Source organism: Rhinopithecus roxellana, chromosome 21, assembly GCF_007565055.1.
Source record: "Rhinopithecus roxellana isolate Shanxi Qingling chromosome 21, ASM756505v1, whole genome shotgun sequence".
Lineage (NCBI taxonomy): Eukaryota > Metazoa > Chordata > Mammalia > Primates > Cercopithecidae > Rhinopithecus > Rhinopithecus roxellana.
The window spans coordinates 57,411,648-57,424,954 of NC_044569.1; the positions used below are offsets into that span (position 1 = coordinate 57,411,648).

The 13,307-nt window shown below is 44.8% G+C and overlaps 1 protein-coding gene across 6 annotated transcripts in view; it reads right to left on the minus strand.

The window, feature by feature from the left end:
- The window catches only part of LOXHD1 (lipoxygenase homology domains 1), a 192,248-nt gene that overhangs the window by 22,280 nt on the left and 156,661 nt on the right, over window positions 1–13,307 (minus strand). For all 6 annotated transcript variants that reach the window (XM_010386817.2, XM_010386820.2, XM_010386816.2 and 3 more), the window contains 3 exons: window positions 11,902–12,019; window positions 9,761–9,935; window positions 8,053–8,238 (listed from right to left, as the gene is read on the minus strand). In XM_010386817.2, coding sequence (XP_010385119.1) covers window positions 8,053–8,238; window positions 9,761–9,935; window positions 11,902–12,019 — 479 coding nt within the window. The remainder of the gene's footprint in view (window positions 1–8,052; window positions 8,239–9,760; window positions 9,936–11,901; window positions 12,020–13,307) is intronic.

Here is a 13,307-nt window from a genome sequence, read left to right on the forward strand (position 1 = left end):
TCCCTATAACTGAAGCATGAAAAGACAGGGAAGGGTCAGAAAGAGAAGTATAAGTATAATTAAATTATACAAAAATATATTAAGTCCTTATTATATTATAGGCAATGTTATAGGCATTAGGGAAAGAACATGAACAAGACGATAGTACCTGTGGAGCGAACGCTCAAGTAAAAGAAACAGAATACACATGTAGTTACAGATATGTCGACTGTTCTGGGAGTGGGCTTAAGCAAGGCAGAGCAATAGGAAGAACTTTCAGTGAGGAAGTGAGGACATAAGAGAGCTTCTAAACCACAGACAGGCAGATATAATCATGGCAGAATGCACGGTGGGAGTTAGGTCACAAGGCAGAGGTCTCTGTGGCTCGAATTAAATGACAATTGCAGAGTGGGATCAGAAAATAATCTACAATGCCTTTCAGGTCTGGGTTTCCTCTCTTTTTCATGTCTAGGGGAATAATTGGTTTCTTTGCCCCAGTTATTACCAAACTAATTTCAGGGCTGTGGAGACACCAGTTGTAAAAGTTAGGAGCAATAGTCTTGCTAAACAGATCACTACTTGACACCTACTTTAGTGTTAGGACTCTGGGCCACCCAGCCTTGCTATGCCTTAAGCTACTGCAGTTAAACCCTGCTGACTCTAGGCTCTCAGATGGGACTGCACTCTGATTTGGTGAGTTTTATCTTGGTCCAGTGGCCTTGAACATTTTCCACTCAGTAGCAAATCCTGAGGTAGATTGTTCATATTGAGACCCCAGGAAAGTCTTTATTCTTCCCCAGAAGGCTCTTACCTACCATATTATTTTCCTAGGCCATCAAAAAAATTACCACAAGCTTGGTGGCTTAAAATAACAGAAATTTATTCTTTCAGAGTTCTGGAGCCCAGAAGTCTGAAGTCAAGGTGTCAGCAGGTCAATTCTCTCTCTGAATGCTCTAGAGAAGAATCCTTCCTTGTGTCTTCCTAGCTTTGGTGGCTCCCAGAAATCCTTGGTGTTCCTCAGATTGTCACTGCTATCTCCAGCTCCAATCTCTGCCTCCATCTTCACATGCTCTTGTTTCGGCATCTTTCCATGTTCTCTCATCTTTTTATAAAGACACAAGTCATCATTGATTTAGGGCCCATTCTAAATCCATGGTGATCTCATCTCAAGATTGTTAATTAAGTTGATCTGCAAAGATTGTATTTCCAAATATTATCACATTCTGAGGTTCTTGGTGAAGAAGAAATCGGTGGGTGGGGAACACTATTTCACCCATAACACCTACCCTTGGATAATTACAAATGCTTTAACAAGTGTGTCTGATATAATTGCTGCATCTAGAAACCCCTCAATCACCTACAGGGGAGAAAGATATATATGTGGAAGTCTAGAAAAGGATAGAATTCTGGAGCCATCTATTTAGGATTCAGAAACTGCTACAAACTGATGTTCAACATCAATTTATTTATTTAGTCACATAATTGTTAAATACCTACTAGATGCCAGGCTTTCGGCATACAAATGTGAATCAAAGTTTCTACCCTTGAGAGACTCAAAAGTCTGCCAATTATGACTGGCAAGACAATTACAATTCAGCATGTGAGTGCTAGATATAGAGGTATGAGCAGAGAAGTTTAGGAGCACAGGGCAGGGAGCATCTAACTTCATTTGGGATAATCAAGGAGCTTCATGAAGAAGGTGATATTAATCTGGATTTTGAAGGATGCATAAGAATTTAGCAGAGGAAGGGGATTGCAGGTGCAGTTATCTCTTAGGTATCTGTGAATGTCTGTTAGCTTGGGCAAAAGATGTAAGTTACTTCATGCAAGGTGAAATTTAAATAAGGGCTGGAATGAAAGTTTAGAGATCTAGGAAAAAAGAAGAGAGAGAATAACAAAGAAAACCTTTTGAATGAAAATAGCTAATCTTAGAGAGACCCTAGTTTTTGAAAGCTTGAATGTACCATGCCATTCTTTGGATGGGTCAGAATACTCGGGAATAAAGACAATTCCACATTACAAAAAGGACCAGAGAGCAGAGAGTGAGGCTAGGTGAAAAAGATTTCCTCTCTCTCTCTCTCTCTCTCTCTCTCTCTCTCTCTGTGTGTGTGTGTGTGTGTGTGTGTGTGTGTGTGTGTGTGTGTGTGTCAGGGGGAGGAAGCAATGAGGAGCATTTTTGTCTAATAAACATAAATCCACAAATTACAGAAAGCTGTTCATCACCCCTTCCTTTCTTCCAGTTACATACAGTGGCTTAAATATTTGGCTGTATAATGACATTTTTAAGCAAGGGATTCTAGAAATTTCCTAGGGAGAAATAAACATTTTAAATATTTTGAATTGCTTTGCTATTTGGGAGCAAATGAGGCCTCATGTTTCCTCTATTAAATTTATGCCCAGGAAACCATGGAGTAGGGAATTGACACACTGCATCTTGGGATTTCATAGCCAGTGAACAATTTTCAGCATTACAGAGTTCCCCAGACGTCAGTTTCCTCCCCAGGCACATCCCACTTTGGAAGTACAAAAGATGTAGGTAATTCCTTCTCCTCCTTTCTTCCTCCCCCTCCTCTTCCTTTTTTTTTTTTTCCATTGTCTCACCTCAAATGTCGAAATTCTTAGGAATCTGTCCTACACCACCCTTGCTTTCCTCAAGCTTCACTTTCTCCACAGACTCTCTTATTCACTCTTTATTGATGACTTCACTACTCTCTCTGCACTAACAACTTTTAGATTACTATCTCAGATCAGTCTCCCAACTAGCTTTCCTCCTGAGGTCCAGACCCCACTGTTACTGGACATCACCCCTTAGATGTCACTCAGGCCTTCAGATTAAACTCATCAAGATGAAGAAAGTTCTCCAGCATCCTCACCATTCTTGTTCAAGTCTTCTCAGGCAAACCTTTAACAAGTCCTCTGCCTTAAATATTTCTCAGATCTGTCTGCTTTTTCTCCATCCCCACTGCCATCATTGTATTGCAAGACATTCTCCCACCAATTTCCTAATCATCTTTTGAAGTTTATTTTCTTCTCCATCTAACCTATCTCCCACAGACACTAGAATGATTTTCTCTGAGTGATTCCTGTACTTGAGATGCTTTGATGGCTTCTCAGTACAGTCAGGATAAAAACCCAATCCTTGATACGGCTTATGACATTATGCATGGCCTGGTTCCTATCTATATTGTAGCTCCCACCCCATTCCCTATTTTGTAGTCATCCTGGATTTTTCTTCAGTTTCTGGCACATATCAAGATTTTTTTTCCTATTTTAGGGCTTTTATATTTGCTATTCACTCTACCTCACATGTGTTCCTTCATTTTAAGCAAACACCACACTTCACCTAATAGCTCCTTCTATTCATTCCTGAGGTTTCAGCTTCAATATCCTGTCTTCAGGGGGGTTTTCTCTGAGTCCTCGGACTAGCATCCTGTGGACCTCCATTTTAGAGGCACGTCATTATTTAAATTAATTACTTGTTTAATACATGTAATTTTTGCTAGAAGGTCATCCTGATGACTGGAATCTTGTCTGCTGCTCCCTACTCTGTCCCTAGCACTGAACACAATGCCTGACAGTAAGTACTCAATAGATATATAGTTAATACTCATTATTCACATGTTCCATCTTTGTGGATTTGGCTATTTGCCAAAATTTATTTGTAACCCTAAATTAATACTCATGTGGTCATTCGTGGACATATGCGGAGTGGCAAAAAATTTTAGTTGTCAAGTGCACATGTTCTCAGCTGAGGCTGAACAAGGCAACACTGCCTTCCTGTTTCATCTTTCATGCCATAAACAATTGTACTGTTCATGGTCTATTTAGTGCCATGTTTTCACATTTTTGTGCTATTTATTAGTGAGTTTATTGTTTTAAAATGGCCCTCAAACATAGTGCTTGATACTCAAGCTGAAGTGCTATTTAGTGTTTCTAAATGCAAGAAGGCTGTAGTGTGCCTTCCAGAGACGATACATGTTAGATAAGCTTCACTCAGGCATGAGTTATAGTGCTGTTGGTCATGAGTTCAATGTTAATGAATAAACAGTAAATACTAAGGTGTCTTTAAACAGAAACACATATAAAACAAGGTTATCTATTGATCAGTTGGTGAAAATGTTGTGATCAGAGGTTCACAGGAACCTAACCCTGTGCTTCCCGCAGGAGCAATGGTTCAATGTTTGTCTATTCAGAGTTCACAGCAACATTATAGGGCATAACTACTGTGAATAGTGAGAGCCAGCTGTAATTGGTTTGTTAACTGAAATAAATATTAAAACTGAGGGAACTGTTAGGCCTGCAAAGGACCTGGACTGCTCATTTTGTCTCTGGAGAGGACACGTCAGGTAGGAGGATGAAAACAAGAAAGGGGGAAACTTGCATATCACTGAAGACAATCATTATTCCTGACTCCTGAAATGTAATTACATGACTTTTTAAACCTTCTTCTCAAATATATGAGCCTTTACTTTCCTAGATGGTTTGGAAGGAAGGGTACAACATGCAGGCAGGAATGGCCGAAAGGACTCCAGAAGGTTCATCCTAAAGAAAGAGGCTGAGACAGAAGGTATGGCAGCAACAGGGGAAGCCATCCAGGGAAGAAAGGGGTTAATCAGGTGGAGTTCAGATTTGGATAAGATGGAGTTGCAGGCAGGAAGCAGAGATGAGCTCTGATCTTGGATCCGCAACTCTCTACCTTTTATTGCTGTGAACTGGGGGTGGAATGCATGGTAATCTGGAACATCTTGTCAAGCATCTGGATATTTGTAGCAGGCCAGGTTGAAAATAGTCACCAAGGGAAGACCCTGGATCAGCTTGTGGAGTCCAGAGTTGAGACAAGCCAGAAGAGTCAGAACCGTGGACAGCTCCTCTTGCCTCTGCCTGCGGCCCAAGACTGCTGAGTGATTTCCATAGAGTATGGTCCTTAACACAGCATCCTCAGTCTTTCTGGCTATATTCTCCACTCTCACCCCTCATGAATAAAATGCCCATATTGTAAATGGCCCTGGCATGGAAAAGTGGGGTCATCATAGTCTACATGAAATTCTTCCTTCTCCAGTTTTCTGGGCTGACTGGGAAGATGTTAGGGAACCCCATGCTTCTGGTCTCATAGCGAGCCTTAGAGGAAGGGCTCAGGCTCTTGGGGGACACCACTTCTTCTTTCTCAGGGTTCTAATTCCTTTGGTGTCTCTGCTATTTCTGAGATAGAGGTTATGGCAGAACAGGATTAAAAGACCTGGTATTTCTCAGCTCTCTGGGGGGAGTCTCAATTAAACTAACATTTATTAAGTCCTCACTATGCTCCAGGTGCTGTTATAGGCAGTTTTGAAGATAGAGATGAATATGGCATGATTCCTACCCTCAACGGCAATGACATCTTGCCAGTGTGTGCTGGTAACCAGACAGAGAGTTGGAAGCCCACAGACATAATGTGATTCTTTCTGATTAAGGCAGGGACGTAGTTCTTGGGAACATACTTCCTAAACAATGGTTTAGGCACTTTAACAGGAGGGACTGTAGACAAGCAAGTTAGGGTAGACAGACCTTGTCCCTACCTTCCACACCCCCATGCTTGCCACCCTTACTAATCTGATCTGTCAAATCCCTCTAATTAGACCTGTGAAGATACACAGAATGTGGCTCAATGCTTTCACACTTGTCTTGACTTCATGATCACTGTTGAGTGTCATGGGAAGATCTCATCCTGATCTTGTGAAGTGTCTGGGGCAGGAGATGGTCCTAATGATTATGACTACCGTTATTCAACCAGACTTGGGAAACCTGCTGCTAGTCCTAAGACAATCAGAATGGATGATGAGAGGGAGGGAAAAAAACTCAGGGGTCTTTGCTTTGTTTTCATCTTGGGAAAGAGGAGAGGTGCATTAAGGATGTTTGAGCATGATTTAAAAGTATGCTTCTTTCCACAGACTCATAATGCCACTTGAATGATCAAGTGAGGAAGAAGAGTTCCCTTCCACTGCATGCTTTTCTGGACTAGACTACCTCGGATACACCCTGATACTGGGGGGTGTAGCAAACAGAGATAAAGAGGCTGCCTTTCATCACCTCATCTTCTTTTTGACCACCTGACACAGTGGCTGGTGAGGGTGCAGAATGGTGGCTGGCAAGATGGGCTGGCACACAGAACGGTGGATTAGGACAGGCATCAGAAGTCCTGGGTTTGGGTGATGGCTATTTCCCTTCCTTGCTGTGTGGTTCCAAGTAAGACATTCAAACCTCACTGGGTCTCAATATTACTTGGTTGTAAAAAGAGGAGCAATAAAGTGCTTTTGCTGCAGTAATTCAAAAAGGTTTCTATTTGCTTGTTTTTTATTGTTTTGTTTTGTTTTTTTTGAGACAGGGCCTCACTGTTAACCAGGCTGGAGTGCAGTGATGCAATCACAGCTCACTGCAGCCTTGACCTCAAGTGATCCTCCCATCTCAGCCTCCTCAGTAGCTGGGACTACAGGCATGAGCCACCACACGTGGCTATTTTTTGCATTTTTGGTAGAGATGGAGTTTTGCCATGTTGCCCAGGCTAGTCTCAAATTCCTGGGCTCAAGTGATCTGCCTACCTCAGCCTCCCAAAGTGCTGGGATAGCAGGTGTGAGCCACAGCACCTGGCCTCACAAAGTATTTTTCAGGATCAAATGTTTGTATCCTTAATACCTAACAGAGACCCAGGCATGTCATGAATACTTTAGATGTTCTGTATATAAATGACTGGTGGGATACACTGAAATTTGAAAACTGTGCAGTGCTGTGTAAGTATTTGTTATTTTGTTGCTTTGAAAACTATTTTATTAATGCCTAGTCTGAGCTTATTCTGTGTTATGGAAAAAATTTTAACTGTTTAATCCATGTTAAAGTAAAATAGTTTAGCTCCTATAGAAGAGAGGTTGCAAACTGCTGAGTTGGGTTTCATCAGTGACCATGAGAGATAGGCTAGTCCTCAGCGGGGGTTTCGAAGAAGTGAGGAGCAACAGAACATTCAGGACAGCTCTGGGCAGCCATTTGGGAGACCCAGCAAAGGCTAGAGAAGGCTTTGAGCAGATAGCTTTGCAGAGACATGTTTCTACAGAAGATGAAAGAGGTGAATGAAGAAAGCAGTATGCATCAAGGAGGTGGAATTTAATATTTAACAACTCTATTATAATTATACCAAATAGAACTTATAGGCCCAAAGCCAGAGAAAATAAAGAGTGGCTTACAGACAGCAAAATGATAACCAAAGAAATGTTAAGAACATGAATGTCATCACAGTTATAGAAATGACAAAGCATTCCTTAGGCACTGCGTAGTTAAAAATAAATTTCTCACTTGGTTTATATCCTATTTCATAGTTTATGTTTATAAGTGAATTCAACTACTTTAGGATTACTATTATAAACAAGCATAATCCTTTTTCTATTTTTTTATTTTTATTTTTATTTTTTTGTTGAGACAGGGTCTCACTCTGTCATCCAGGATGGAATGCAGTGGCACAATCATAGCTCACTGCAGCCTTGACCTCTTGGGCTCAGGCAATCCTCCCATCTCAGCCTCCCAAGTAGATGGGGCCACAGGTGCATGCCACCATGCCCAGCTATTTTTTAAAGTAATTTGTAGAGATGGGATCTCACAATGTTGCTTAGGCTGGTCTCGAACTCCTGGGGCTCAAGCAATCCTCCCACCACAGCCTCCCAAAGTTCTGGGATTACAGGCATGAGCCACTGCACTCGGCACAAACATAATCGTTTATAGAAAATCCATGGGAAATGAATTTAGCTTTTTTTTCCTTAATTTTTATGTCTGAACTAAGTCAAATTAATGGGCTGAAATCACAAACAATGGAGAACCACTAATCACCCAGGGAGAAAGCAGGAGGAACTAAGCTTCATTTCTAAAAATATTTGCCCAGAAATACTGTCTCTTTAGTACTGACGGAAGCATCAACGTGGTGGTCATCAACTGTGTTCGGTTGCCTGCCACCCTGGGGTACTCAGAGTCAATGTGATGCCAGGGAGGGAAGAAGGGCTCAGGAGGGGGGCTGAGGGCCGCCCTCCCACCAACCTGGCCTTGAGTGGGAGCTACCTTTGTTGTCGTGCCAGACCCTCAGCTTGCAGAGGTGGCCCAAGCTCAGCATGTCGGGGAAGTTGAATGTGTCCGTGTTGTTCCGCTCAAACTTATTCCAGTTTGCCGACTGCTTCAGGGCCAGTGTCCCACTGTCCCCATTCTCCCCGAAGATGATGATGAACACATTGGCATCAGTGCCTGCTCCTGGGGGGTGCACAAGGTGAGGCTTAGGGTGCCAGCCTCTTTGACACACAGCCCTCTTGCTCTGGCCTTGATCCCGGACTCCTCAGAGGAGCCAGGGGTACAGGTGGACAAAGTACAGACTCAAGAAGGCCAGGGGTGAGGTTGGAAAGGGTCAGTTAATGTCCTAGGTCTCCAGTTCTCTTCTTCATCTTACCTTTGTGCCTTACAAAAGCTTTTGGTCTAACTGGAGTTGTGGTCAGCAAGTGTGAATGGTTTAGTACAAAATTCACCTATTTCTGGGGAAATATACCCAAACTTAAAAGGCGTGTCATATAGGCTGGCTTTACAATTTAGAAACATAGGCTACCTCCTGCACAGTGTGGGTTCAGAAGGAAGCAGGGAAGTTCTGTGCTCCCTAAATCTGTCTCTGATTGACATTCTACACTAGAGCTTAGTTTCATTTGCTTAAGCCAAATACAGGTATTGGCCCAAATCAAAAGCAAATGCTTCTGGAAGGGGTGACCCAGTGAAGCTTTTCTGACACACATCTGTGGTTATCAATGAATTTATTATTTTCTGAGTACATCATAAAGGGATGAAGGGGCCTGAAAACTTGTGGACACTTGGAACTTTAAGCAATAGGGGTGAAAATTCCATTGTGAGAATAGGAAGAAAGGAGGTACCCCCAACAAAATGTACTAGCTTTATTGACCTATCATTCATGCCTGAGATTCTACCATGAGAGCTTCATTTCTTTGGCAAGAGGCTTCTCTGTTGAAAATGTAAGCTACCATGGCCAACAAGTTAATCCTTCATTCACCATTCATAATTAATGTGATGAGCTTGCCAGATTCCTTGCAATGGCTCCTGGAGAGCAGGCTTGGGATAGGGGAGTGTAGGTAGCATGTCCCCCATGCCTAGACGACAGTGTGTTCCCTCTCAGCTCCTGGCCTTTGACATGCTAGTATTTTTGATTAGAAGGCCCTTCCTCTGGGTGCCCTGTCTGCCTGGCTTCTGTGTTTGTGTTTCTGGACTTGACTTTGGCATTGCATCCATCAGAGCATCACCACACTGTACTGTGGTTGCTCCAATGAAGGTCAGACCTGCAAGGGCCTGGGCAGCACATCTGTATCCTAAGACCCACAGCCAAAGCTGGCACATGGTAGATGGCCACCAAGCACATGGGTCTGAGCATGCCTGAGGTGCATGGCACTTGGGTGAGGGGTGCCAGGCAGCAGAAGGAAGATGGGAAGGCTCTGCATCAAGCCAGAGCCATTGGAAATGTACCATTTCCAAAAGTTCTGACCATACTCCCCAGTCATGTTCTCCCCTATTTCCCCAAGGGAGAAGGGAGGGAACCAGTCACTCACTGGGAGGAAATGTTTTGTCCAGACAGAAAGTGACACACTGGAGAAGACTTGGATTGACTAGATTTTGGAAGGCCATATGAAGAAAAACGTCCTGACCAGAAACTAGGGCCTCAGACCGAATTTGAGGGTTGGAGGGGCAAGGGAGCAGGAGGTGTGAGGGACCCCCAACCCACCCAGGATGTTGCTGGTCTTAACTGCGACGGTGTAGGAGGTCCACTCCATCATTTCTTCCTCATCGATAACGGCACACATTTCACATACCAGGGTCTTCTTCCCCTTCCGCTGGGACAGCCAGTCTCCATAGTAGAACATAGTCAGGTCTCCAGTGTTCATGTTCTTCAGTAGGATCTGGGGGAAAGGGAGCCACCGTGGGAATGCCCTGCCCTCTCTCACCTCCACCAGCACCCACTGGCCCATGCAGCCCCTCCCCAAATCCCAACCCTGGAGATCCCAGACCTGAGACAAGTGCTTGCGACTGAGACCCAGGAGGTGTGGAAAGGGCCCTTTCCAGGACAAAGGCCCTGTCCTGTGTGCTTGCCATGGGATTTGAAGTCCTCACGAGGACTGCCCTAGCTTGTGATTTGGGAATGGGCAATTCACCTAAAACTTTATCCTCAGAGGTACTTGTCACTGTGCACAAGAGATGTTTGCTGAATGAGTGACAGAAAAACAGATCAACCCAGCCCCTGTCAGCCACAAACACCTGGGAGCAGAGTGCTGACATCTGCAGGATAGTCCTTGGTGTGGGCCCCATATTTTTGACTCAAGAAAATCTGCTAATGGCTGAACAGGGGAGGAGGAGCCTGAGGCAATGCAGGACAGCTGGCCTCTGGTAGATGAGGATGCATGGGCTGACTCAGGCAGGGGACTGCAGGGCTTTGTGTTACGGGTGAAATTGTATTCCCCCAGAGTTCATATGTTGAATTCTTAACCCACAGTCCCTCAGAATGTGACCTTATTAGAAAGGGGATTGTTGTAGGTGTAATCAGTTCAGATGAGGTCATTAGACTGGGCCCTAGTCCAATCTTATACCACCCAGACAAGCACCCGGAACACCATGTGAAGACTGGCAAGATGCTGCCCCGAGCCAGGGAACTGCCAGAAGCCAGGAGAGTGGCCCAGAACAGATGCTTCCCTAGAGGGAGTGTGGCCCTGCCGACACCTTCACCTTGGACTTCTGCCTCTATGACAGTGAGGGGGTAATAAATGTGTGTTGTTCCAAGCCCCTAGTCTGTGGTGCTTTGTTATGCTGTCTGATTCTAACACACATTATGTAGGGAGGACGCACACATGTTGGTGTGCCTAGGACCTCGTGTGACACGGAGGCTGCAGGAAGGTCATCTTCGTCAGCATAGTCGTTGCCTTTGTGAGTGTGGGGCTGTAGGTGAGGCTCCTCCTGGCTGCCAGGGGCCTCCAGTTTTAGAGCCACTCTTAGCATGGAAAGCCGTTGGACTCCTAACATCACGGTGGTTCTCATCAAAATAAGTGAAGCTTAGCCCTATGCCCTGGACGCTCTTCTCTCTGCCCTGGAGCAGCAAGTGTTAATGACTCTCCTCTGGGCACCCTGGAGGCACAGAGCCGCACAGCCTGGGGAAGGTGAGGAAGTGATGAGAGGTCCTGAGAAGGAGCAGCTGCCTTCCTTTCTTGGTGGAAACTGAGTCTGTGGCCATGTGCATGTGTGTGTGTGCACATGTGCCCGTGCATATGTGTGCTGAGAAGAGTGGGAGGATGGAGGCAGAACTAAGAAATCCCGTACTGCTGTTGCTCCTTGAAGATCCCATTATCGCATCCCCAAGGCTGGCTTCAGCCCAACTGAGAGCCCAAGGATTCAGGATCCTCAGGCAGGGTGCTGACGACCAAGCTCAGACTCAGAGGGCCACAATGGAAAAAGAGGCAGCTGCCTAACTCCATGATCACAGAGGCCCCAGTAAGCTTTCTGCCATCCTGCCTGAAGTTCCCACCATGGCAGCCTCTCTCTGCCCCAGGCCTTGCTCCTCCTCTCTCAACCCTCCCAGCTGCTGTCCTGAAGGAAGCCCACACCACCCCTCCCCTTCCTCGGGTCTCTGTCCACGTAAAGTTGACAGCTCATGTTGAATTACCTGACAGTTGCTTCAGTTCTCACTGGACACAATTAAATAAAACGACATTCTCGGATTAATTCATGCCAAAGGGCGTACTGAATCATATGGGCTGGGTTCATGTAGTGATCCTCTACGGTGACATTTGTTTTAACAAGGTCCATTGACAAGCCGGAGGAATAGGGGGAAGGGGTGGGTGGTGGCTGGAAGGAAGAGTGAGGGTCTAGACATTTTACCCTCTCCAGGAACCACTCTGGCCGGCTGCCCAAGCCATCAATCCTGATCCGCATCTTGGTGAATGGAGCAATGTCTAGGATCTCCATGATGAAGGTGTCATTCTGCTCCCGCTCAAACCTGGGTGTGGAGAGGAGGGGCATGAAGAAGGGAAGCTGGCCATTGGGGAGGGCTGGGCCAGGCCAGAGGCCAGGTTTGGGGTGAGGGAGAAGACTAGGCCTTTACTCAGCAGCCCCTCTGCTCTCAGCAACTCTCCACCAGCCCATCTCTTGCATCCCAGATGTGTTTCTGAAAGACTGGGTTAAGTGGGTTTGGCTAGTAGAAATGGCCCTGAACCAAGAGCTACCAGTGCTGGGTTCTAATCTCATTCTACCCGTCACCTAGAATAGTCCCAGTTCCTTTCTAGAACTTGGTTTCCTTACCTGTGGTCTGGAGAATAACACTAGCCCTGCAATCTCACAAAACTGTGATGAAGACCAAATGGATGTGAAATCAATTTAAAATGGAAAAAGAATTCCATATCTGAAAAGCTTTAAATGAGGTTCTGTGCATGACAGGGCCATTGCGAATGGTGGGGCAGGCGGTGCACCACACAACTCTAGATGGCATCATTCGCATTTTTCTATTTGCCATCTGCAAAACTGAACACAGTGCCCTGAATTGGGTAATGCTACTGCCAACTGTAAAGCAGTAGGCAAATAGAAGGTAATGCTGCTTTTGTTGCTATTATTATTTTCCTGCTGAATGACCTCATCATCTCAGAGATGCTCTATCTTTATTCCTTACTGCTCTTCCCACAGTGCCGCATGTACAATTCGACCTTCAATGCTGACTGATTGCTTGACTGCTGACTGATTCCAGATGATACTGCTGATAAGGCCCTGGGGTAATGCAGGTGGCACTGGAGATGTGGCTCTGCATGGCAATCATCATGCTTCCTTGAATACAAGACATATTTTTATGTCTTTTAAAAACAGAGGCCATCGCCAATGGGGGCTGAGACTTAAATATTGCAAACAGAGAACTAACTACTGCTAGTCTTAAAGGTGGTGATGAAAGAGACAATTTCTTCTGATAACTTGCTCTGTGTGCATTTTACAATTATTAGAAATGAAAAAGTTATCCCAAAGTCAGCCCCATATCCCTCCTCCTCTAATTGAAGCCCCATCTGTCCCTCTGGGCATAATGGAAACTGTAAGGGGGTGCTCATGTCACATTCATGTCACACACTGAAATTTTCTCAAATAATCTTTCAATTCCTTACTCTTGCCAGGAGCACGATTTTGCAGATCAAAAGAGCTTTAGAATTCTTTGCTTTGCATGTCTCTTTAATTTTCACTCTTTGAATTTAGCCAAGTGTCTTCATTTTATGGAGATTTTATGGTGGGACAGGTGTAAGGAAAAGAGG